Below are 26380 nucleotides of genomic sequence, written 5' to 3'. Positions count from 1 at the left end.
TCTGGTGACAAAGTATATAAAATTAGTCTACTTCACCCAGACTGTCAATCCAGATGGTAAATTCCAAGAACAATGGGGAAAACTTTCAACTGTTAATCTGGTTTGACAGACTTATTTTGGTTTAGGTCACTTTGTGCTTTTCCATGCTGGGACAAGTTTCAGTGTAAAAACCGAAGCCCCTTCCCTTGAAAACAAGACCACTAAAGATATTTTGTGCAGACATTCAGAGAACTGCAGTGAAGTGTTACAGTCTGGAGACGGTGGGTTGATTTTGATTGCAGTAGTGTTAGGGGCGGTTCTTGCAAGGGATGGGATAGACTGGGATCTCCACCCCTTGCTGCAGTTATAAAGGCACTAACATCAAAGGAGGAGCCAGGCAGGAGTTGAAGAGCCAACTTCCTCTCCTCTGGAACACTGGGTGAACAATGCTGCAGAGCTGTTAAACTAGTAGGCAAGGAATTGTTTCACAGGAAGAGAACTTATCTCTTTCTTCTGTCTCCCAGTGAGAAAAATGTGGCTGAAGTTTCTTTTGGCTATTCTTCTCTGGCATGTAACTGCTGCAAAGGAACCTGAGCCGTAAGAACTACCCTATTGCTACTACTAGTATTTATGGAAAGGCTTTAAAGACAGTGCTAATCAGTGTTATTCATTTTGCTCTAAATATTAAATACTGCCAGGGCTCATCTTTTATATCTGGAGAGCTGAAGTGGAATGGGGATGGCAAGTGAATCGTTCTCATATAATATGATCAGACCTCCTACCTATTGCAGAACTTCCATAGAAGTTGACATGTGTCCAGAAAAGGCAATAGCAGTAGTGACAGCAGGATGTTTTGCTAAAGCCAGGTGGGCCCAGGGCTCAAATAAAGGGCAAAAGGGCAAGAGTTGGGGGCAATACCAGAGTTGGGGGCAATACCAGGGCTGGGCTAGTTCAGAGCTGCAGGACAGAGTGAGGAGCACTGGCAGTGTGTCATATTTAATGTAAAGTAATTGCTGGGTACTGAGTAGTAACAGTGTTACGTGTTTGCTTTATCCTGTGGAGGCTGTTTCTCCTTTATATATGAGTGTGATCACTTTGATGTTTGGATCTCACAGACAGTATGTCCTGATGGTGCCTGCTGTCCTCCAAAATGACTCTCCAGGTCAGGTTTGCCTGCAGTTCCTTAACCTCAATGAGACAATATCCGTCAGAGTAATCCTAGAATACAGCTCTGTTAGTACCACTATTTTTAAGAAAACCGTGACAGCAAACAGTGGTCTACAGTGCTTCAATTTCAAGGTAAGTTAATTTTCATTTATGTCCCCATGGAATAGAAATGCAAACAGGGACAAGAAAATTAAAGCAGAGAGCGCAGGAGAGGAACAAGCAGGGAAAGAAATAAGACTTGTTAAAGGCAAAAGGAAGCATAGGAGAGTAACACAGTAATGGACAAGGAGACATTTTTTATGGACAACAGTAGTAAGATGATGAAGTTGGTAGAAGTGAGATTGTGTCTCTTCATAGGAGCCCAGGCCACAGATATTGCTATCCAGCAGGTTCTGGGGCAAATTACTTCAGGACTAACAATCTCTCCATGTTTTCCTGTTTTTTTCACAGATTCCTCCTGTCCACTCTGCACCACTGGCTTTCATCTCCTTCTCTGCCAAGGGCACCACCATCAGCCTAGAGGAGCGGCGGTCAGTGATGATCTGGAACACAGACAGCATTGTCTTCGTGCAGACAGACAAACCCATCTACAGACCAGGACAGACCGGTGAATGTTCGCTTTGTCTATAACATGGGCCTTAGGAGGCAATTTCTTCAGACAGAATTTCTCTGCCTGGTGTTTTTCAGGCTGAGCTACACTCCAGGCAGTTTCTTCAGAGTTTCTGTTAAAACTATTGCAGTTGTTTGCTGTGTAGCTTAGGGAATCATCTTCAGGATGTCAGGAGACCGTCATCCCATGATCTCTATTATTTTCTTTGTCCCTTCCTCCCAGGTGGCAGAAGCTATCACTGCTGCTGTTTCATTACTGATGACAGGCCAGGATAGTGGGAAGAGGTGAATAGATCACTACCTGGCATAAAACCATGCTTCCAGAGTCTTCCCTCTGTGGTGCTGGTCAGCATCAAAATAGTCTAAACACCAAGAGTGAAATCCATTACTTCGAAATTAATTATAAGTGGTTAAAGACAAAATCATACTATTTACCTTCTGGTTCCTGATGTGTTTGGACTTTGGATTTTCATGTTGCATTCTTGCACTTATGCTATTCCCTTACCTATGCTTCTCACCTGGCCATTAAGCAGTAGCCGGCTACATTTATCTAGATCCATTCTTCAATTCACTTCTAGGCGTTAAGGCTTCTAGCACACACTTTAGGAAATACTAGAAGAAAACTTCTTCCCAGAGATTAGTCACATAATGCAGCCATAAGACTAGATTAGTTTTACTTTAATTGAGTTCTATCTACATAGATACATAGTATGAAGGAAAGCTTACCAGTTGGAATTTGGTGCCACCAAGGTGTCCAACATGGGTTGTTTATTGGTCAAATGGCTTGGTTTTGAGCTGGGAAAAGCAGCAGACTAAACTAAATTATTAAAAGGTAATACAGTTTTATTTGTTCAGTCATCCCCTTTCTGTGAGGTTAAACTTTTATGAAAGTAAAATTTTCACTAGTAACATTAAAGGAAACTTTTATGAGAGAGTACAAGAACTTCATGCTAGGGAAAAGTCCTTTAATCAAAGTCTGTGTAGGATTCTTCTACCTTCAGATGCACTTCATTATGTGCATCCTGTGCAAGTGGGACTGTTGGAATATCCTGTGAAACTGGGAGTACTAATGAATGCAAAAATCATGCTCAGACAAACAAACTATGGTCAATGCTAACACCCTGTTCCTTGCCTTTCCAGTGAGGTTTCGTGTTGTTGCCCTGGATTTCAATTTTAAACCTGTTCAGGAGAAGGTGAGTGACCAGTAATATTCCCCTGGATTTAAAACTTCTGGGAGACAACTTCTTCTCAAATTTTACATTAAGGATTGCTGTGGATAAAACGAGATGTTGCAGAGACTAAATGCCAAAGAATTTACCTGATTTCATAAGCACATGCTGTAATCCACCCTGTCATTAGAGGCACAGGGAAGAAGGCAAGCGTGAAGCAGTTTGAATTCCTGACACAACAACTTCTGCTGTCACTGGGAAAGAGGCTTAAAAAACCCCTCCACTTCATTGCCACAGATATTATCTTTGCTCTGACCAGAAAGCCCGTGGTTCAGTCTCCTGCTATTGCCGTTCAGCAATTGTTGCTTGCAGGCATCAGTAAATCATCAACCTGGCACTTTGCCCATTTTAGAAATGGGGGAAATGAAAGAGGAAGTTGTTATCACAATTGTTTATCTCCTCAGAGGTATTCTTTCCACTGCCAGCAGTCTCTCTTCATGCTCATAGTCCATAAGCCAATCAATGGAAGGGTCTCCACTGACCTCCTCTCCTGTGCTTGTAATGCAGGAGACAGCACTGCAGTAACAAAAGAGCTGGTGCTAAAACGAAGCCCAAATCATGGTTTGTGTGCACCTCTATAACTCTGCTCACTCATATGCTCTGAGATTGCACTAAAAACACTATGATCAGAAACTGTCCCACCATTCTCATTTCATCTCTCTCCTTTATGAAAGCTTCTTATTGAAGTAAAATTGCTGTTAAGCTGATCAAAGTAAGAGATGAGCACCTCTTATTAATGGTATTATACTGAATATTGGTTATACATTTCTCACAGTCTTGAGAAAAAATAATTTTTGTTTGATCAGCCTTCTAATCTCTTCTTCCACTTTGTTTTTTCCTATTTCAGTACCCACTGATTTCAATTCAGGTAAGAAAGTTTTGTCTTTGTACTGCATTACTCAGGGCACACGTCCTTATGTGGGTTTGTATGTGTCCATACACAGGCAAATTCTGCTGCTGAGTACACCAGCAAAAATTAACAGAAACTCCACAAAACACAGGCATGCTCTTCGAGCCTGACTGACATGGAAAGCACACCTATAATCATTCCAGCAGTCAAAAGTTGTAGTGTTCTTATATCTGCCTTTGACTCCCCTCCCCTTCCCCCAGTTTGCTCAACTTATTTTGGGATATATCTTTCTGTAACTCTAGTGCTGCTAAAAACAATGAACAAATATAGGTTGTGAATACAACTACCAGTGATCTTAGTACTTTCATGGCATTTTCTGGTGATTTTTAACACAATTGCAGTTCATGTCTAGACAGCATACAAGTTTTTTACAAGCATACAAACTTACAAGTTTTCATTTTACACTGTGAAGTGAGGAGACTTTATTTTCTTTGCAGTGAAAACATACATATTTTGAGCTCTCCACATGTTTTGCTTCCAGTCATTGCTGTAAAGAGTCAAGGAAACGGTGTGAATGTGTTTTCTTTAGTCTAACTAGCATAACATATACTGAGAGGAAAATGCCACCCCAGTTAATGCTTCCTTCCTTTTCCTGGCAGCTGAAAAAAAGTCTGGGGTTGCTAAAGGCCAAGATTTGCATGGGATAAACTTGTCTGAAGGGAAAGCACAAAGAAGATTTTCTTTCTCTCCCCTCGTGGTGCAAATCTAGAGCGACATATACTAAAGAGCAGGAAGAGCAGTATTATGCAACTTCCCCTGATGATTGAGACTAATAAGTAGGCTGGCAGAGGATGCCTAAATCTGAGAACAATGGATGAGAATCTAGCAACATCAATAATAACATGAATAATCCGAGTACAAAGGCGTGATTTAACTCAATGTGTTTGCATTAAGCAGCTTCTCCAATGAGTTAAAGCAATCTGCTCTGTTTTCTACTTTGTTGCTGGTTTTGTGTGCTAAAAGCAAAAGATTTCCAAGGCAAAAAGCCTGTGAGTCTGTATTCTTTTTTTCTTCAGGATCCAAGAGGCAACAGGATCTTTCAGTGGCAAAATGTGAAGTCAGAGATGAACATTATTCAGCTAGAATTCCCACTCACTGAAGAGCCTATCCTGGGGAACTACAAAATTATCGTAGCAAAGAAGTCAGGAGATAAAACAAGTCACTCCTTCCTTGTGGTGGAATATGGTATTTTTTTTACTCAGTGTAGAAAACATTATTAGAGATGAGCCCATATCAAGCAGCCCTTTTGACTGCTAAAACTTCAAACAGCTTTCTGGCAGCTCCAATTAGTTGCCATTAAGAACTGGAGAGATAACAAAAGAAAGAGAACAGTAAAAAAACCAACAAAACAAAAACAAAAAACAAAAACCACAAACCGAAGAAGAAAAATTTAACATTTTTCACATACTCAGCCAGCAAAATAATCTCCATAAGAAATCAAGTAATTCACAAATTTCAGTGAGACAAACTAAACTTTTCCCAGCTATGTCCATGAACTTTCTTGGACAAAGATCTGCAAGGAGTCTAGACATCACAGGATTCACTTCAGAAGTCCTGTCTTCTCTTCAAAATGTTGCAGAAATATTTCAGTAAGCTGTTGCAGATCAGGCCAGTTCTTAATCATTTTGCCACTCCAGTTCTGAGATCCCATTCCTTCTGTGACTAACAATGAGATATATCCTCATTTTTGCTTTCATCTTAAGAAGGTCTGCAAATTTACTGTATGCCAGTATTGGGTTTTTTCTTTCCATTCTTTGTCCTAGTGTTGCCAAAATTTGATGTCACAGTCACTGTACCAGAAAGCCTTACAGTCCTGGATTCAGAGTTCACAGTGAAAGTCTGTGGATTGTAAGTACCAAGTGCAGAGTTGTTAGGAAATATGCTGAAGAGGAAGAACTTCCCAAGAACTGGGGAAAAAGCCAGGGCTTGGAGAAGAAACCAAAATATGCAGGGCCCCAGAAGAGGTTGGTCAGGGTTGATGTGGTCATTGGAGCTTTCATTTATTTGTGTGCTCATCTCATTTTATTGTATGAGTTTTCAGTTCCACATGTTGGATAAATCTTTTGAGAGGTTCCCTGGCAAAGTACAATGTGTCCACTCCCAAAAACCCACTTCGGAGGGAGACCTTCATAAAGCAGAGCACCATTAAATTCTAGCAGGGATCTTATGGTTCCAGCTGTCTAACTCTTCCTCCAAACTTGGTCCTTCAGAAGGAGCTTGCTTACAGCAACACCAAGATCTTGTAATTTGAATTCCAGAGTTGAAATCCTGATCCCCTTGCAGATACGAGGAGCTTTGCTTTGATTTCAGTGAGTCTAGAACTCCAGTCAAAGCTGAAGATTGGAGACAACAGTCTTAATTTGGTCAGTAGCCATGTCTGTTCATTATGAAGGTATTTTTTTTCTCATTTAAGTTGTGTCTTTGTTTCATGGGTTTAGGTGCGAAAAAGAACTAATTTTGATTTCTGAGTTTTATTTTTTGTTTGTTACAGCTGGAGAGTTAGTAAAAAGCCTGTGAAACTATTCCATGCTCTGGCTTCCCAGCTCAGTGCTTGTCTTGGATCTATTCCTGCACACATTAGTTTAAGATTATTTTTCAACTGTTAGCTCACAGACCTCATCAGTTCATATTTCCTCTTCCCCTAGGTACACCTATGGCCAGCCTGTTGAAGGCAAAGTCCAGCTCAGTGTGTGCAGGGATTTTGATTCATATGGGAGGTGCAAGAAGAGCCCAGTTTGTCAATCCGTTACCACAAATGTATGATAGATAATTTATATTCCTCTTCATGCTTGTCCTCTCTCCTCTGTTCTTGTGTCTCCCCCTTTTCCCATCACATTTTTTTTCTCTCTTTGATCCTTCTCTTCACTCTACTCATCTCTTTGCTTGTATCACTAGCTAGGAGCTCAGGGCACCTCATTTCTCTTCTTGGCTTCCTGCATGTTTCATCTTCATGACTCTGTTTCCTATAAACATGTGTAAATCATGTTAAAAGTACTGGGAAAAGATTTCACTCACTAAAGAGTCCTGTGTATTGTTAACACCCTTTGCAAACTATGAGCCTTGAGAACAGGCTTTTTCTTCCCTTTCCAGCTGGAGACAGACGGTTGCTTCTCCCGTGTTTTCAGCTCCAACATCTTTGAGCTACATCGCACTGGTTACATGAGGAACCTTGACGTGAAAGCCACTGTGACAGAGAAAGGAACAGGTAATCCTTTCTGGACAGTCAGAAACAGCAGCAGTGGTGTGGGCAAGGAGGAGAGTAGGAGATACTCAGCCTCTACTTGCTGAGTACAAGAATGTCTCCCTGAGGAAGGTCCCTTTTTACAAGCACAGTGACCATCTCCAGGCAAACTCTGATGATGCTCTGTGCAGGACAAAGTGTATCTTCTCTTGACTCTGGGCATGTCTTCCAGGCCTGCAATTTACAGCTGCTCAGGTTATTTCCATAACTCAGGTAATGAGCACCATACAGTTTGAGAACATGGATCACCACTACAGAAGAGGAATTCCTTACTTTGGACAGGTAAGCAAGAGCTTAGAGGGCTTGTATTGAAGATGATAGACAGGTAATCACATAACAACAACGATGGCAACATCTAGGGGACTGTCTGGGGGGGGGGTGTTCTCCCCTAGCTTCTTCTGTTACATACAGTGCCCTACTGGTAATTCTGAATACTGAAGGCTATTTGTTTATTCTGAGTTTGATTCTGCCAGAAACACTTCAAATCAGAACAATTCATTAACTAGCATTTTTCTAACTTGCATTTTAAGCTTGCTATAAATCACTGCCTCTCCCCTCAGAACTGACCACCACATGCCAGCCAGACATGAATAAAAACACTGGTGGATGAGGGAAGAAAGAGGGAAAGGAATTTAAGACACACACAAAAAATCTAGGAGATAACAACAGTTTCTCTCTCAAAAAGGTTTTCCATTATTTTGTTTCATGATAATACCCACATAACTCTGTCAGTGGTTTAAAGGGTAGGGATAAATCTCTCTCCTTCAGTTCAGCTTTTGTCAATGAGGAAAGGATAAGGGGGACCAGTAGCACTGAAAGGAGATAAGATTGTCTTTCAAGTGTGGAGATTTTTCCCCTCTGGAAAGTCTATATAACTTTCTTATTTGGTTCCCATTCTCACTCTGTTCTCTTCTTTTTAAAAATCAAAATGAATGCTCATTTCTAGCAACATAAAATTTACTTAGTGGGCCTGTTATTTTCCTATTTGTTTGTTTAACACATAAACAGCAGAGACCCTGTAGACAATCAGAAAAATGTTCAAAAAAAAAAGATGTGGATAAAAGGCTTTCAGACACTGAAAATAGCATCAACAGACTCTCAAAACTAAGGAAGAAAAAAAGGAAGGGAGAAAAGAAAAAATATTTTTAAACTGAATATGTATAGTCAGAAGGCACTGATCAGGAAAGAGATGAGACATGACAAGTTCTTGCTCCACAAAACAACATTATCAATGGTGTGGCATATGCTGAGGAAGCTTCTGCTCCAAACCTCATTAGATAAGTCAAATACTTGCCAGAAAGTGAAGAGAGAGATTTCAGTTGTCAAGTATTGCTTTGAAAGAAGATGAAAAAACAATTTTGCTGTTTGGAGAGCAAAGGATTGCAAAATATCAATATCTACATACAGAAAGACAATATGCTCAACATGTTTCACGTTCCCTTTTACAGATCAAGCTGGTAGACAAAGACAACTCTCCTATTTCCAATGAGGTTATTCAGCTATTTGTCAATAACAAGAACACAGACAACTTCACCACGGATCATAAGGGTGTTGCTGAGTTTAGCATTGACACATCTGAAATGTTTGATCCTGAGATCAGTCTGAAAGTGAGTACAAAACAAGGCTGAATAGAGACACAGAGAGATGACTGGTCTCAAACTGGACCAAAAGAAGAGATGGAATTATATTTGAGTTCTGGTAATAAAAATGTACTTTCTCCATCTTATTTTACAGTTTAGGGCTCTCAAAAATGACCATAAGAGGAGTGAGGAAAACATCTGAGTTGTTGCAATGCAATGGCTTGTTGCAAGGCTGCTTTTCCATTACCAGTTTGGCTTTAGATGCAGTTCTTATCTATATGCATTATGTGAACTAATCATTCTGATGTCAGAATGTAATGATGATTTCCCTAGCAATACGTGTTTGTTTTCCTTTTCTTCCCCACTCCCTCTCCTGATCAGGCAATTTATAAAACCAGTGACCACTGCCACTACGAAGGCTGGATAGAGCCTTACTACCCAGAAGCGTCTCTCTCCGTCCAGCGCTTCTACTCTTGGACTAGCAGTTTTGTGAGGATTGGGCCCTTATGGAAAGATCTGAAATGTGGGCAGAAGAGGATGATCACTGTGCACTATGTCTTAAACACAGAAGGATACAGGAGCATCAATGCCATGAACTTCTACTATGTGGTGAGTAGGAGGTTGTGGGTTGGTTTGCTGAAAGGGCTTTACTGGGCAGCTATCTGGCAATCCATCCACAGGAATTACAGCAGTGAGAGCTCTTCATGGTATTCTCTGCCTCTCTCTTCCCTTCCTTTTGCTTCTGCTTTGTGACCAGCAGCATTGTTCCCAGCAGCAGCAGTGGGAGCATTCAGTGTGCCCTAAGGCTTATGCTTAAGCTTTCGAGATCATCTCATTGTGGATAGTCCTATTGATGCACAACAAACCCGATTGCTGCTTTCTCCCTCCCAACTTCTACCAACCCATACATGTCTTGATCTTCTCTGCACAGGGCATGGCAAAAGGCAAGATTGTCCTTACAGGGGAAATTAAAGTTAATATCCAAGCTGGTAAGTTAAGTTGCCAATCCATATTTTTGCATTAAAACAAACAAACAAACACCCAGATGGTTGAATCTAGAAGCTGTTGGGAGGGCTGTATCTCTCTTTGTCCATGCTTGTGTGCATGATAGTAGCACGACCACTAAGATCACTATAAAGTCAGGTTTAGTCCAGCAATAAGTTCAATTAATATCAGTCAAATAGCATTCTCTAAAGATCTTCCCAGAGGATGATGTAGGGAATGCAGAGTGTCTGCCTTAGGAGCTAATCTGAATATGGCCGCATGTTCAAATCTACAATAAATCTGAGACCACCTGGATTAAACCTTGGCACATCACCTCCTGGAAAATGTTTCAGTTTATCATCTAAATCTAGATTGCTCCACCGACTGGTACAATTCCATGCCTGTTGAGTTTGGCTACTACTACAGTAAATCTTTGATATTCCTTCCTTATTGGTGCCTTTATTTCTTCTAACAGGCCAAAATGGCACTTTGACCATTCCACTTGTGGTCAGTGAGGAAATGGCTCCAGCCCTTCGGTTGCTGGTGTACACCTTACACCCTGACAAGGAGCTGGTGGCAGACAGTGTTCAATTGCCAGTTGAGAAGTGTTTCAAAAACAAGGTGAGAGGCACTAAGATATAGCAAGTCTTACCTGCTGTCAGGTGAATACAAATTCTTTGTGTATACATCCAACAACAGATCTCCAGTTGTGTTTCTTGTTTCCTTCCACTTCTCTCTGCATCAGTCCTTTCATTTTTCTTTTTTCTCTTTGGCCTTACATCTTTCCTCTACCGCCTGGCCTTATTGTCAAAAGATAGATCTTCCTTTAATGTCAAAAACATTTCAGGAAATCCACATAAATCCTAAATGATTCTTGCCTCTCTTAAACTCTACTAGTGTTCCATCTAGTTTCTGCACTTTCTGTCCTTCAGGATACTGAACACATTTTAGACTTAGCCCTAGACTATTGAATCTAATTTTTCACACTTTTTTGTTGAAAAATGCATTTTAGGTTTACGAGAACTAAATACACACAGAAAAGAAAGAAAAAAAAAATCAATCTGGGGTTTAAGTTTTTCTTCCTTTTTTTTTTTTAATGGTACATTTTCATTTATAATTTAAAAATCAAATTTCATCATTAAGATTTTTCTAATCTTTAGCTCCTAAAAGCTAAAATGCATGAAATTATAGGACAAAGCAAACCAAGTGACATGAAACAAAATGTTTCTAGTTACCCACTTCTAGTTACCCATTTCTAGTTACCCCTCCTATTTCTTTTCCTCTTATCTAACACAAATGTGAAATTGATTTTGTTCTGAACGGGTCCAAAACAGAATCTGGTTTATATATTTGCTAACATGGGCCATGGACCTAGGAAAAACATTATTTGCTCACTGTAGTGATTATTGCATGTAGACAAGTCATAATAAGGTTTGATTTGATTCGATAATAACAGCAAAAGAATCACAATTTGTTTTAAATTACTTGAGCTGGGCTTCACTTAAGCTATCACAGGAATCTAAGAGTGCTTATTGCCTAGGTCCCTGCTATAAAAGAGGCCTGGTGGAGACCAGGCAGATTTTCTGTGCTTTAACAGAAAATCCTTGCCCTCTCCTTCTTGCCTTCCACTCACACATAGAGTTCAGCCCCAGCAGCATGGATTACCCATGCCAACATCTGTTCAATGAATTTCAGGTCCACCTGGAATTCTCTGAAAAGCAAATGAACCCAGCTTCCAATGTCAGTTTGGTCATTGAGGCTGCTGCCAACTCCTTCTGTGCTGTGAGGGCAATGGATCAGAGTGTGCTGCTCCTGAAACCTGAGACAGAGCTGACCACGGAAATGGTAAGCTGCCAAATGCCTTGTCTCCTTCCACGGCTTCTTCCTCCTCCATTACAGTGTCTCTCCACTTGATATTGTTAGACTGTGTTAGAGCTCTACAGCTTTAGGCCTGTGCTGGTCATAAACCATCTCTAGTAGGCAATAAAGAGATTTGTTTCCTGTGGATTGGAAGTCCTCTTTCATGTGGGATTCAGTTTAACCTGTGACTGGTCTCTGGCAGCACAGTCCTCCAGCATATCTGCCGCTCCTCCCAGTTTTGTGCCATCAACAAACTTGCTGAGGGTACACTCTGCCCCAATATCCAGGCAATCAGTGAAGGTGTTGTTCAAGACTGGACCCAGTATTGGTGCACCCTGCTGTCCACCACTAATTACTGGCCTCCAACTAGACTTCGTGCCACTGACCACTGCCCTCTAATCCCAGCCATTCAGCCATTTCTCAGTCCAGGAAACAGCAAACAGAGCCTGTCAAACAGGCTGACATCTCAGCTCTGGCAATTTGCAGTATTTGACAGTGAAATTAAGGTTGATCTTCACACAGACACATTTTCTGTGTTTCCTTACCCCTCACAGATATACAGCCTGCATCCCCTACAAGACTTTCAAGGCTACATCTTCCAGGGGTTCAATCTAGAAGAAGACTCCCAAGAGCCCTGTGTCTCATCTGACCACATCTTTCACAAAGGCTTGTATTACACACCTGTAATGTCTGGATTAGGCCCAGATGTGTATCAAATCCTCAGGGTAAATGTCCTGTACATTACTTAAATATGCTGAAGTAAGTTTCTGCTACTGTAGTGCTAGATTCTGCTAATGATCCTGTTAGTAAAACCTATACATGACAAACTCTCCTCTTGGACCTCTATGTTCAACTGATTCTGGTGCTTACTGTGATTTTCCAACACGCACAAAGCTCCCAAAAGTCTCTGCATACATGTCTCTGGGCACCTCTGTGGTGGAAACACAGTAATGGGAAAGAGGGAAGAATGGAACAAACCTCAGTTACAGTATGGTTATGGCTAACACCAAAATGTGCTTTTTACAGGATATGGGAATTAAATTTTTTACCAACTCAAAGGTTCGACAACCAGTTGTATGCACTAGTGAGACTGTAAGACGTCAACCATATGTACTGAATGAAGGACACATGGCTTCTGCACACTATGTCAAATCATCAGGTAACACAGGGGACAGGAAGGAGATTTTACCTTTCTCCTTAAAGGAAGTGGTATTCATGTGATAGGAACATGGACAGTACTCATTAACCACATTGGTTTTGATATTGAGTATTGGCCTGGCACAGAATGAGATAGCTTAAGCTAATGGCCAATGCCCCAAAGAGTCTTTCAGGTCTACACTTCTGATTCATGTCCAGTTTCACACTGGGAATTGTTGGCAATTGGCAGTGTCACACAAAACTAACACTGTTAGTTATTATGATTCCCTTCTGACCAGAGCTAGTTGGGAAAGACTGTGTGACTGTGGGACAGCAAACTGAGTTAAGAGCCAAGTGACCTGAGTTCTAGCCCTAGGTCTCATGCTCATATTTGGAGACCAAAACTCTTCAAATAATGATTTCTTTTTCCTTTGACAGCAGGTTATACCTAACCGGGGATACATTAGTAACATAAAATAATATTTGTGAGGCATTGCATATAGTCTCAGTTAGAAGGAAATGGTAAAACACTCATTGTCCTTCATACTAGCCCATGTACATTCAAACCTGTCCTTTCTGGGAGTCTCTGTTCTGTGAACCAGGTTTTACTAAATTCTCATTATCTCTTACCAGCTGAAGCTGGTAGGGAGGAACGAGAGAGGAGACTCATCCTTGAGACTATTCGGGAATTCTTCCCTGAAGCTTGGATTTGGGATATAGTTCAAATTAAGTGAGTACTGCTTCTTTAATCCCCTTGCCTTGCTTAAGGAATTGGTAAATATGCCCCCTGATGTCCTGCAAGGTGGCAATCCTTTGCCAACTCTTCTTCGTTTTTGGCCCATAAGACCCAGTTTTTCAATCACCAGCTGCCCATCTGCCCTTCTCTTTTCCATGAACAAAATATCAAAGATGTCCCTAAAGACACCTGTCCCCACAATGTGTGTACCATGAGCCATATTCCCTTTCTCAGATGAAGGACACCTCTATTTAAAATACGGATTTGCAGTACAAGAACTCTGATTTGTCTTTCCAAACCCAAGGAAATGATGGGCAGAAGAACTCTCAAATGGACTTTTCTCAGCTTTTAGTGATAAATTCCATGTGGGATGGGATGTCTGCAGATAGAATAACGGTAGTTCTGGTTTTCAAAACATGTTGCCTCTACTGAGAAGCAAGTTATATGAAATTTACCCTTTCTAAAACTTTCATCCTTTCTCCATTCCCATCAGCTCTACTGGAAAAGCCAGCATCTCATACACCATCCCTGACACCATCACCAAATGGAAAGCTAGTGCTTTCTGTGTGGAAGAGCTGGCTGGATTTGGCACATCTGTGCCTGCCACCCTGACAGCCTTGCAGCCTTTCTTTGTTGATTTGACCTTGCCATACTCTATCATCCGAGGAGAAGATTTCCTGCTTAGAGCCACTGTCTTCAACTACCTCGACCAGTGCATTAAGGTGTGTACTTCTGCCCAGATGGTTAGACCTTACCCCATCTCCAAAGAAGCTGCAGCAAAATGATTGGTGCAGGTGGTTGGATCTGCTCTTGATTGAGGTACTGCTCATTGTAGCTGACAACAGATATCATGACTGGATTTGTCCTCTTAAACCACGACAGAGAAAAGGGAGATCTCTGTGAACTATAACTAGAATGGGTCTATAAAGCAACTCTCTCAAGATCCATAGAGAAAAGAAGTGCTTTGCAGAGTATCATTCGCCATCCACAGCTGTGGAAGCTATCAATGGCTTAAGTGGGGTCTTTTCCTTCGGAATCAGGTGTGCATAGGATGGTTTAACATCTCAACGAGAATGTTGTGAGAAACAAGAGGGAAAAATGTTCAGGTCACATCTGATGGGTGATTAATCAAACGCTATCATCTCAGGCATTAAATCTGCTTTACACTGTTTACTCTGGACATAAAGAGATAGTCTTTCACCCCTCTCTAATAATAAAGCACCATTTGCATATGGTACAAAACCTTCACCCCATTACACTGCTCTTTCTGTTCTCAGATTAATGTTTCACTGTCGGATTCCCTTGATTATCAAGCCAAACTCATCTCCCCAGAGGATGATGGATGTGTATGTGCCAAGCAAAGAAAGACCTATGTCTGGAATATTTTCCCTGAAGAAATTGGTATGTGCTTTGAATCTACTTGGTTTTCTGTTCTGAGATTGATACTAATTTAGATCTCACCTGAAAAAACTTAATCCTTTTCCAACCTAGGGAGTTTGGTCTACTACTGGTCTTTTCAGTTGGGTTAAAGAGCTTCTCCACAACTTCAGTGTGTTTATCATTCCCACTTTTAGAGATCAGTTCTCTTCCCGTATGTCTCACCTACAGTGACTGACCATTCATTATGTTGAACTACTTTATCTTATTCATCAAAGTTTTCTTACTTTCTCAATCATCCTCTATGATAGAGGTCAATTTTTTTCCTTTTCTGCTGCTATTTAAGGTAATGTAGTGTTCAGCGTTACTGCAGAGACCAAGGATGATGAAGCTTGTGGAGGCAAAGCCCCTGGGAACATCAGTATTGACTACAGGGACACCCAGATCAGAACACTGCTGGTTGAGGTACTGCTGACAGCTCTTCCAGTTTGTCCTATACTCCTTTTCCTGCAGAAACTAAAACACAGCAGAAGTACCAAAAGCAAGTAAAAGTTTTTCAGGTTCCCTAAAGAACTCCTGGTATGGCTCTACCTGTGTGGGACAGTGTCTGGCTGTTCAACCCAAGTCCATTCCCATCTGATGTCCTCTTCCATGAGGATCAGTGGGTGTTGATAAGTGCATGTCTCCCTCGTGCAGAGGAGAAACTGGAAATGAGGGACTCCATCTGATGGGATCTCCCTTTTAGGAGTAGCCAAACTGTACATGAGCTTGTAAACTGTTGTTTCAATCCACCTGTTTTATCATGCAGCAGACTGGGCAAGGGTGTGGCCTTTTTGTCACTGAATTTCTTCTGCATGCTTTTGTCTCATCCACTGCCTGTGTCTCCTCTTTCCATCTCCATGCAGCCTGAAGGAATCAGAAGGGAAAAGACTCAGAACTCCTTAATCTGTACAGAAGGTAAGGGTCTTATATACTGCTGTCTCGAGAAGAACTGAAAGGAAGGTTGGAGTTTGCATTCCTTCCTGCAGTGCTTGTTGATGTTTTCCCTTTTTACCAGAGTTGTCCATATGACAGCTAGTATGAGTGTAATAGTGTAATAGTTCAATTCCCTGCTACCAAATTACTGTGTGGTCTGGTGCACATCACCGAGGCAGAGTCTGTGCCGTGGTCAGATGTGCTCAGATGCTGAAGGAAGACTGCTGTGAAGCTCTCAAAGGGAGATGACCTTTCTGTGCAAAGTATGTCCTGTGTTTCATTCACTCATGGTGACTGTTGTCCTCTATTCCTTGGATACCTGCAGCTTACAGCTTTCCACCTCTAGTGGGAAGGGCAAATATAATATTCCTTTCCACACCATCTCAGTGCTGACAGCAAACAGTTCCTAAGGTTTCCTGGCTGGCCTAAAAGAGGCAAAAAAGCAGTTCTGACCCCCACCAAACACCTCTTCCCACTCTGTCACTGAAGAAATCCCCAGGTTCACAGATACTGCAGCCTGTGAGCACTAATCTTTCCCTGTTTTACTGTTTTCTATTGAGCAATGACAGTGACTGCACCACTTGATCTGTTTTTCACAATTTTGATTTTGCTGTGTCCATTCTTTCTTCTCTCTTGCTGTGTCTGTTCTTGGTGAATGCTGTGAGTTTCACTTTATTGCTGTCTCTTGTGTGCAATTTTGTACCGTGCAGTTTGTACCAGGAGCATTTCACTGTTACAATTAATATTCCTATACAAATGACAAATATTTTTCTCCACAGATGATGTAGTTATTCAAGATATAGCTCTAGAGCTACCTACAAACGTTTTGGAAGGATCAGCCAGAGCCTCATTTTCTGTTGTTGGTAAATATATAATTAATAAAATATAAAAATAAAGAAAATGTAGAAAATATAAAAAGAAGGCTCTTTCAGGATTCAGAATGTGAGTTTCCACTCCTTGTGTGGGAAACTTTTGAGAAAAGAGTCTGATTCTCTTCTTGTCCATCAATGTTCTGCATCGTCAAGATGGAGTTTAGATATCACTGCATCACTCTTCACTACTCTGCTTAAATTTAGTGCATTTGAAATTCTTTGCATGAAACTGCAGCACAGTTCTGAGTTATGACCTCAGCCAGACTCATGTCAGTATGACTTTTTTCTACACACCCACCTGCAAATCAGAGATGCCATTAGAGTTTTTTCAGTCTTTTCAGGACATGGACTTGGTTACGTGAGTCACTAGCCATAAAATCCTTGCTTTGTAATGTTGGTGACTTTCAGAAGCTCATTCCAGAAATCCCTTTCTGGGTCTGTGCTACCTTTCCTAGAAATAAAAATTTAGAGGTGGTTTATCACACATCTATCAATGTCTCTTTGCAGCGTTAGTTGTTAATTCTGCAATAAATGTTGCAATGTAGCAGCTCTGGCTATTCCCTTCCATCCTCTGGAAACAGAAGTTTCCTGCAAGTTCCTTTCATTTCCAACAAGAAGCATCTGCTTGAAGTGGCACTAAAATAAGTGTTTCTGGTAAGGGCAATTTAGACTAAGTAAGGAGAGGCAGGGAAGGGACTCTTTGTTGGCTGCAAAGCACAACAGAACTCAGCACTGAGAGCTTCATGCTTGTTCGGGTGGCTCCCAACCCCAGCTAGGCTTTTATGACTCTGCCTGTGGAATTGAAATTACTGGTGATTTCAGTGGCCATGAGTTGTGCTAATCCCCCCTCCCATCTCCTGCTCCCCAGGTGACATCATGGGCACTGCCATGCAGAACCTACACCAGCTCCTCCAGATGCCCTTTGGCTGTGGGGAGCAGAACATGGTCCTGTTTGCACCCAACATCTACGTCCTGGACTACCTGAACAAGACAGGGCAGCTGAGTGAAGAGGTCAAATCCAAGGCCACTGGATACTTAGTGAGCGGTGAGAGCTTTGTGGTTCCCTTACAATGTGTGCTGAAATTCCTGTTGAGGGCCAGTGAGCAGAAGCAGCAGCAGCAGCATGGCTACCCTGGCTGATGGCATCACATTTGTAGCACAGCCCAGTGACCCAAGGGTTTGCCCTGATCAAGATATTTTTTACTTTTCTTTATCTTCTTATCTTATGCCTTTTTCTGGCATTCAACCGCCACGTTTCCTTTGTGGTTTAATCTTTCAGTCCCCTTCTCTTTTTCCACTCAGGCACAGTATGTATGCTGATTCTGTTAGTCTAGTTGGAGCACAGAGCTGACAGAGCTCTGCCTACCCTGTGACTCAGTGTTTCTGCAGGACATGATGTTCCATACTTCCATTCACAGGATCCCTCAGGGCTCCCCTCCTGCTTGGTAGATATACATGGCCTTTCCATTCTCACCCGCTGTGGTTTCAGACAAATATGTAAGCAAACAAAATAGGGTTTTGCTTTTACATCCAAGAACACTTCCTTTTTCATGTTCTTGCAGGCTACCAGAAGCAGCTGTCATACAAACATCCTGATGGGTCCTACAGCATCTTTGGCACCAGAGATAAAGAAGGGAACACCTGGTGAGTGATTGGGAGCAGAAGTGGCTCAGAGGAGAATTTGCATTCAATATCATGATGCAGATAAGTGGCAGTTTACTGGCTGAATCAGATGCACAGAGCTGTCTAGGACTGGGGGTTGGTAAGTACTAAAGAAATGCCTTCCATCCGCTGTCAGGCAGGGTGTACAAAGAGATGTTGGTCCCTAAAGACCCAGCTGACTTTCTGATTCACGCTCCTGCTGCCTCCCATGAAACCCATTGCACTGTGGTGCTCTGTAGACAGGATCAGCCTCAGAGTTGTGCTGGACCTCCTTCCCATGTCCCATTTAGCTGCTCATCCTGTAACTTCTCTCTCTTGGAGGAGCACACAAAGAGAAAGCAACCCACCAACATGCTGGCTTTAACTCTTCATGCTCCTCAACAGCACAAATAGGAGGACTGGCTTCTTCTGTTTCTTCCAGTGCTCATCTCACAGCTTCATCTTTCCCTTGCAGGCTCACTGCCTTTGTGTACAGATCATTTGCACAAGCTGGCCACTTAATCTATATTGATGACAGTGTCCAGTCTCAAACCCTGATGTGGCTGGCAAGCAAACAGAAGACAGAGGGCTGTTTCCAGAGTGTTGGGACACTCTTCAACAATGCCTTGAAGGTAGCAGAGAATTACTACTTGGCCAAATTTACACTTTTTCATTAAGAATATGCTCTCCTATTACTGCCAAAAACTATATTTCACTCCAAATGCCTGTCTTCTTCCAAGGGCTAACTCTCCACATCTAATAATGACTATTTTCAGCTCAGTCAGCTTTCCTACACCTACTTTACATGTTATGTGCACCTGAGATAGGGTTACAGGACTGTAAGCTTGAAGGAGTAGTGTTTTTGGATTTAATAGCAAAGGGCTTCTCTGGATTTGTGAGCTCTTCAAGAGCTATGAGAATGCTCTCCTTCCTTTTGGACTGCCTCCAGAACCAACCACACTCTCTCAGCTGAGATATGGCAATTCATATTTAAAGGCTTCTCATCTGTGGCGTTCGCTGATTATTCCTCTCTCCATGTTGTCTTCAGGGAGGAGTAGATGACGAGCTGTCGCTCTCTGCCTACATCACCATTGCCATCCTGGAAGCTGGGCACTCCAGTTTGGTAAGGTCCTGGTATTCAGATGGAACTGGTCCCCAGTTGTTGACATGGGTCCAGCATCTGCTTAATTGTCTGGGTAGTAAAGAGAGAGAAAGAGAGGGAGAGAGCTCCCAGAGTAGGTGACCATGCTCTGCATCTGAACTGGTTGCTGTGATAGAGAAGGTCCCCATCCCTATACCTCTAAACCACCAGTCTTTGAGTAGAAACCGTACAAACCTCAGTGGGGTTAGATCTTCTCATTTGACAGACACAAAATATGTAGTGACACCCCTTGTCTTCCAACAAAAAGACTTGACAAGTAGAAACCCACACATGACAGGTAGTAACACACACACTACAGCTTAGCCTCAAAGACAGCCCAGTCAAGAAAGTAAGTTGTTGCAGGTTAATCTATAAAATCTAAAAATGGAACTAAAAGCTATGTTGGAAAAACAAAGGTCCATCAGAGCAAAAGCTGATCTGTCCTTTTCAAATAGTTGGTAGTACAAAGGCGACTACAGAGGTGTTAGACTTCAATAGGTGAGTTAGCCTCCACTTTGTCATATCCTTTCTGAGGACATGGAGTCAAAGCGTAGATTTTTTGTGGGTGTAAACCTAGTACAACATCACAGAATTAAAGTTACACCAAAGTCAGTGAGGATAGAAACTACTAAGTTAGATTTGTTCAAGACAACAAACTCTTGACTACAGAAATGCAGAGCAAATTATTATGAAGGTAAGTAGAAGGAATTATCTGTGAATGAAACAGAAGAGTCTTCTGTTTATAGACCAGCTTCTTTAAGAACACCACTGAAAGCTATTTGATTTGTTTGATGCTTCCTGTGAAATCCCTTTTTGAAGAATTCTGTATTCTCTCTCCTGAAGTCATCATACAAGCTGAAATCCCACTCTCATTGCTGTGATAGTGACAGGATGAGGAACAGGTTTAAGGAAAATGAATTTTTGAGCAGGTGAAGACTACTGTCCTGAATAGAGCCATATGTTTTTTTGTTTTTAAGTACCCTGTAATCCGAAATGCTTTTTTTTGTCTGGAGACTGCATCTGAGAAGAGAATCAGTGATGTTTACACTCAGGCACTCATGGCCTATGCTTTCTGCTTAGCTGGCAAGGCAGAAAAATGTGAATCATTCCTTGCAGAGTTACAGAAATCAGCAAAGGAAGTTGGTGAGTTTCAGTCACTTGGGGAATTGGGATGTGGGAAGATGGAACAGATCTTACTGATGGTCTAACCTTGACAATATTGAGAGTATGGGCACATGAACCAAACTGCACAAATAATCTGTGGAGTTAATCTGCAGTGCATTCATTGATCTGCAGAGAGCCCTGTTGAGGAAGAGGCCTGGATGCAGTGGGACACCGAGGCAGCACAGAGCAGTGACACCTGTAATCAATATGGGTTCCTTCCTCTCTTTGTTTATCCAGATGGCTCACAGTACTGGGAGCAGGAGGAGAGGTCTCCATCAGACAAATCTCCCTCCTTCCTTGACCACGCCCCTTCAGCTGAAGTTGAGATCACCAGTTACGTGTTGCTGGCATTGCTCTACAAACCCAACCGGAATAAAGACGATCTCACAAAGGCCTCAGGGATTGTGCAGTGGCTCATCAGGCAGCAGAATCCCTATGGAGGTTTCTCTTCTACCCAGGTGCCAAAACTACCTTCCATTCCACAGCCAGTCCTAGGAATTGGGGCACTGTTTCAGCGTTCCAGCAGAGCTCTGACTACCTAGTCCTGTTTATCTTTTCTATTTGCTGTCTCTGAGAGAAACCAAACCTTTCTGTTAGGAGACCAAAATACTTTTTTTCCCCCTCTTCTCAACTATAGAAAGGTTAAAGCAATACAAGAGTAATTTGACTAGCAACAAATACAGATATTTGTGTCAGGGATGAGTCTAGAAAACAGCAAGTCCCATCTGTTAGATGACCCATGAGTTCTGTGTACCTCCTCAGAAAACACAGGCTTTATCACCACAAAAAAATCTAGAAGTGTACTCTGGTGCTCAGATTTTATGTTCTGAGACCTTTGTATTAGGATTCTTCTACCCTAAAGCATGCATGGGAACTCTGGAGTTTTATACAAATTCAGGATGAAGCAACTGCAGTTGATGTTGCAACAGTGACTTTGATCTCCTCTGCACTGGTCACACTATGCAGCCAATTGTCTTTTATTATTTTCCTTTTTTTTCAGGACACAGTCATTGCTCTTCAAGCCCTTGCTGCTTATGGTGAGGCCACCTACAACTCTGCTTCACAAAACAGAGTCAAGATCACTTCCAAAAAGCCTTTTGAAAACGTATTTATTGTCAACAATGAGAACAGGCTCCTGCTGCAACAGACTCCCCTTCCAGAGGTTCCTGGGAAATACAGCCTGACAATGAATGGCAGTGGATGCGTATTTGTGCAAGTAAATGTCTTCTCCCTTCTTCATTGTGTCTCACATTTTGCAGACCAGATAGCCATTGTTTTGATGATTTTCTAGCTGATTTCTCTTTATTTTTCCTAATTACTTGATTTCCCTAGACCCTTTAAACACTCTTCCCCATCCCACATTCTGACTCCTGGGGAAATCTGGCATGGAAAAAAGAGTCCTTTCTGATCAACGTCTGGTTTCTTTCTGGGAGGTGACTCTGAGTACAAGCACCTTCATTGTTAAGGAGTAGAAGTCTGATGTGTTTATCACTGATGCAAGCAAGGATCTTCCACATAAAACCAAGTGCAACATTGCCAGAAAAGTTCACTAAGTGTGACATTTGTTTTTTTGGAATGCAAAGAAAAATCCTTAGCATGCTTGAACAAAAGGGGTTTTTTTTTTGGTTTTTTTTCCTCTTCCAGACAGCACTGAGATACAACATTCACCTTCCAGAGGGGTACTTTGGATTTCTGCTTTCAGTACAGACACCAAATGCTTCCTGCCCACGGGATAGACCAGCAAAATTTGATATTGTCCTCATAAGCAGGTAATGTGCCCTCAGCAAACCAGCTGCACAGATGACAAGGCACACAGAGAACACTGCTGTGTGTTTTCACTTCAGCTTCTGAAGTCAAGAACCACAAGCTGATCGACATGCTGATGATGTCAGCCTGTGAGACACAGTATCCCAAAGGACCACTGACAGGGCCCTCTGTTGTTTCAGTTACACGGGGAAACGAAGCAGCTCCAACATGCTCATTATTGATGTGAAGATGCTCTCTGGCTTTGTTCCTGTTAAGTCTTCCCTGGATAAGGTAAACTTAGAGGAGCAAGACTAAATTACTCCCCACAGGGACAGAGGAGAAAACCAGAGGCGTGGTTAAGAATCATTCAGCCCCAGGCTGTGCGAGGTGTTTGCACGGCTGCACTGTTCCTCACTGGGTGGAGGGAATGCTCTCCAGGGAGCTTCAAACACACTGACCTTCCTATATTTAAAACTAGGAAGGGTTTCAACTCAAGCCAGAGCAGCTGGCAGCTGCAACTGGGAGCTGGCACTGCCCAGGTAGGGAAAGGGTGAGAAACCTCTCAGACTAGCTCTGAGATGTAGATCACACCAGAGTCAGGCAGTATTCCCCAAAGGAATTGCAGCGATCAGTGCATTTGGAAAACGCTCATACCCTCAGCTAAGTGAAGTGGTAGGTTTTTATCCATCCTTTCAATGTATTCAGCAACATTTGGACTCTAAAAGTTAGCTTCCAGCCCTTGATATTTGAATAGGAGAAGAATGAATACCACTGACATGCAGTGGTAGGGTCTGAGGCAGCACTTGTTTTTTAATGTTTTGCAAACATATTTATCTCCATTTTCTTGTTTCAAAGCTCATTGACAGTCATGCAGTGATGCAAGTAGAAAACAAGAAAAATCACGTCCTCTTTTATCTGCAAAATGTAAGTTCTGGTCACTAACAATTTGATTTCCACAAAGGATGGAAACAGCATGTAATAGGTATAACCATAATATGGATATACCCTATAAGGTGCATTTATCATGTTCTCTTCCTCATCAGTTTTTTACTGTAATCACTAAGCTGCTTACTTCCCAAACTGCATGTAACATCCCAACCTTACAAATGGCTTCAAACTGACACCTGTCCTACCAGCAACTAGAAAAACAAAAAAGTTAATTAAAAAAAAAGCACATTGGAATTAATCAAAAATCTTTCTCCTTTCAGTCAAAAGCAGGTGAACACCAGAAAAGAGGTTCCCTTGTGTGTATGTCTCTTTGGCAGGCTTCTCATAAACCTTAGTCCATCCAACAGGACAGGGAACACTGCTTTCATTCTCCTCTGGAAAGATTTTCATTGCCTCTCTTGTACATATAATCTAATCCCTGAGTCAGAGTTTTCTTAGTATTAATTTGCTCAGGCCCTGTAGAACTAGTAGAAGCCAATACCCCAGTGATGCACACTGTAAATTGATTCCCAGTTTGCTGGTGGCACATAATATTCATTTCTGAAATGGGAGGGATTGAAATACAAAACTTTATTGTCCTGACAATTGGGAGACCCTGGAAAATTAAACCCAGTCCCTTTGGATAATTTTCCACCTCTGGCAATAGGATATGTAATAATTACAGAATTACAGAATCATGTGATACAAGCAGGATAAAAAACCTATTGGCTTTTCAGTTCAGTTTCCCTTTGGACTCTCCAGGCATGTTGAGATAATGGCTGTCCCATATCTGTATGTGTGCCATCAGTGGGATTTGGAATATGCAACCTGTCAGTTACCACCCTCACCTGCTCCAGATGGTGTTGTACAAATAAAAAGACTGATGCGATCTCTGACCTTCCATTCCAGATCTCACAGAAGGAAAGGAAAGAAATCACTTTCTCAGTTGAGCAGGACTTTGTAGTGACCCACCCCAAGCCAGCTCCTGTGCAGATCTATGATTACTATGAAACAGGTAGGTCTTTGATTTCAACCAGTCTGAAGAGTGGGGAAGGGACAGGGACAGCAGGGACACTGTGTGGCTTAAGGGAGACCCAGAACCCAGAACCAGCCCTGCTGCAACCAGCACTCTTCTGAACTCCATCAGTATCTGAATCTAAGGCCAGAGGAGAGACTCATTTCACTTTAATAAACTTGGTCTCATGCCCAACCAAGTTGACCAGTAGGCATGAGTAGAGAGCTATGAAAATACACGCACCAGAATAAAGGACATTTCAAGGATCTCCAGTTTAAGCATGCATAAGTTATATCCACCTTCAAGGTAACAGGAACATTTCTATTCCTCTCCAGAAGAGTATGCTGTTGCTCAGTACACATCACCTTGCAAAGAGGTTGTTGCAGAAGTGGACTAAGGATTCAAAAAGGTAAGTGAAAGCCAGAAAAAACCAAGCAGATAAGAAAGTGAAGTATAAAGCAGCAGGAGTAGAGTGAGTAGAACAGTAACCACTCTTGAAAAAATGAAGTCTCCATGAGGCTTCTCAGAGAGCAGGCAGAGACAGTGGCCAGATCCTGTCCCATGACACCAGTGGAATCCAAGTGGGGACCATGTCACTGCCTGTTGGGAAGAGCTTAGCTTTTAGAATGAAAGCCAAAGTGCAGAATAATGGAAAGACTGGGAAATACCTTCAAAGCTTCCTCAAAAGCATGGATACATAGCAAAGAACCATTTACCTATGGACATCCTTGAAAGTCTTCCCTCTGGAGCCTATGCTTCCCAGGCCCAAGCAAAGTTTTCCATATGGACTAACAGAAACTTTTTTCTTGGACAGTTAATACATTATCTGAGGAGAACACGAGGTGACATGAATCACAGAGGTGGTTTATTAACTAGTCAGAGGTATGATGCTGCCTGGCTGTAGAGGAGGTCCAGGTCTGCATCCTGCTCAGCACAGCAGTTCTGCTGGCTGGTATCTGATGAGCAGTTTCTTAGGATTCCAGGCACAGCTTTCTGCAAGGCCTTGGTCCAGTTTTTGTCTGTTTTGCACAGAAAGAACTGACTACCCTGTATCTTGAAAAAAAATTCCTGTGTTTTGCAACCTGCAGCTATTGGTTTGATCTCATTGAGGTTATTTTCTTTTGGATTTTCACCTTCAGGAACATCATAAATGTTGAACAAGTGGCCAAGCACCCTATTTTCTTCTGTCATGAAGTCCTGGAAAGGGCCATATCACCTTAGGAATCACAGTGGGACTCTGTGACATTGATTGAGCTGGTGTCTGATTCTCTGTTTCCTTTCACATCACATCTCTCCAGTTCTGTAGCATAATCGTGTATACCTTTCCACCAATAAACCTGCCTGTTACACTGGGCATTGGCTTTTTTTCAGCGTCACGGAACAGGCATTTTAATGATAGTCCACGTGTCATGACTGCTGGCTGGGGGAGGGAGAGGAACATACTGGTCCTGCCTGCAGCACTCTGCCTCCTCCCTCAGCTACAGCTGGTAACCACTGCCCTCTACTGCAATACACATCGTGTTCGGTGCCTCCCACACCCAGAGATGGCACCCTCTGCTCATGGCTGCTGCACAGCCCCTCACCTTTCCCCAGCCTGCGGGGACACTGTCTTTGCCCCTGTGGCATAAGAGTAGGGGTTTGCGTGTGGACACAACAGAGCGACTCCGTATCATGCTTAGCAGAGTACAGGCTGAGGAAAGGGGCAGCTTGCAGTCCCGGCCTGGTGAGTGCCCGGTCCCACACCCTGGATCTCACCCTGCCAGGCCCTCCAGTCCACACGCCTGGCCAGAGTTTGTCCAAACCACACCACGATGGATCGTGTTACCAGCCACCGGCAGCAAGCCTCCCCGTTTTCCTGCCGCTCCGGTCATCCCTTACGCTTGGAGTCGTGGTGGTTTCTGCAAACACAAACACACCAGCAGAGCAGCATCGGGAGGGCTCGGGAAAGAAATAGGGATGCTGCTCGTCTTTCCCGGCAGCAGCAGCGGCGCCGGCAGCTCTCGCCGGGCTCCCAGAGCCGCGGGTCCCCGCCCGCCGGCGCCCCGGCTCCGCGCCGCCCGCATCCCGGGAGCGGGCATGGAGCGAGGCGG

At 42.6% G+C, this 26380-nt stretch overlaps 1 protein-coding gene across 1 annotated transcript; it reads left to right on the top strand.

Annotated features, from left to right (window-relative positions):
- Nucleotides 1–496: 496 nt before the first annotated feature.
- On the top strand, nucleotides 497–25609 carry LOC116439432 (ovostatin-like). The gene is made up of 36 exons (XM_032098944.1): nucleotides 497–576; nucleotides 1095–1278; nucleotides 1597–1753; nucleotides 2896–2948; nucleotides 3832–3852; nucleotides 4911–5079; nucleotides 5658–5742; nucleotides 6540–6651; nucleotides 6985–7099; nucleotides 7308–7417; nucleotides 8584–8742; nucleotides 9097–9324; nucleotides 9647–9704; nucleotides 10175–10320; nucleotides 11395–11544; nucleotides 12114–12284; nucleotides 12586–12718; nucleotides 13330–13426; nucleotides 13926–14154; nucleotides 14710–14833; nucleotides 15156–15274; nucleotides 15715–15766; nucleotides 16564–16647; nucleotides 17525–17701; nucleotides 18219–18300; nucleotides 18773–18929; nucleotides 19346–19420; nucleotides 20416–20581; nucleotides 20840–21060; nucleotides 21603–21818; nucleotides 22247–22371; nucleotides 22549–22639; nucleotides 23204–23272; nucleotides 24185–24290; nucleotides 24626–24699; nucleotides 25430–25609. The coding sequence occupies exons 1-35, from the start codon at nucleotides 512–514 to the stop codon at nucleotides 24685–24687; spliced, it is 4368 nt and encodes a 1455-aa protein (XP_031954835.1). The 5' UTR covers nucleotides 497–511; the 3' UTR covers nucleotides 24688–24699; nucleotides 25430–25609.
- The last annotated feature ends 771 nt before the right edge of the window (nucleotides 25610–26380 follow it).

Source organism: Corvus moneduloides, chromosome 2 (assembly GCF_009650955.1).
Source record: "Corvus moneduloides isolate bCorMon1 chromosome 2, bCorMon1.pri, whole genome shotgun sequence".
NCBI lineage: Eukaryota > Metazoa > Chordata > Aves > Passeriformes > Corvidae > Corvus > Corvus moneduloides.
Note: the sequence above shows the minus strand (reverse complement) of the source record. Positions and strands in the feature narration are given on the sequence as shown.

Coding starts and splice junctions, on each gene's coding strand:
- LOC116439432 (XM_032098944.1), top strand. CDS start 512: ATGTGGCTGAAGTTTCTTTTGGCTATTCTTCTCTGGCATGTAACTGCT. Junction 1,279..1,596: donor TACAGTGCTTCAATTTCAAG/GTAAGTTAATTT, acceptor TTTTTTTCACAG/ATTCCTCCTGTCCACTCTGC. Junction 8,743..9,096: donor ATCCTGAGATCAGTCTGAAA/GTGAGTACAAAA, acceptor TCTCCTGATCAG/GCAATTTATAAAACCAGTGA.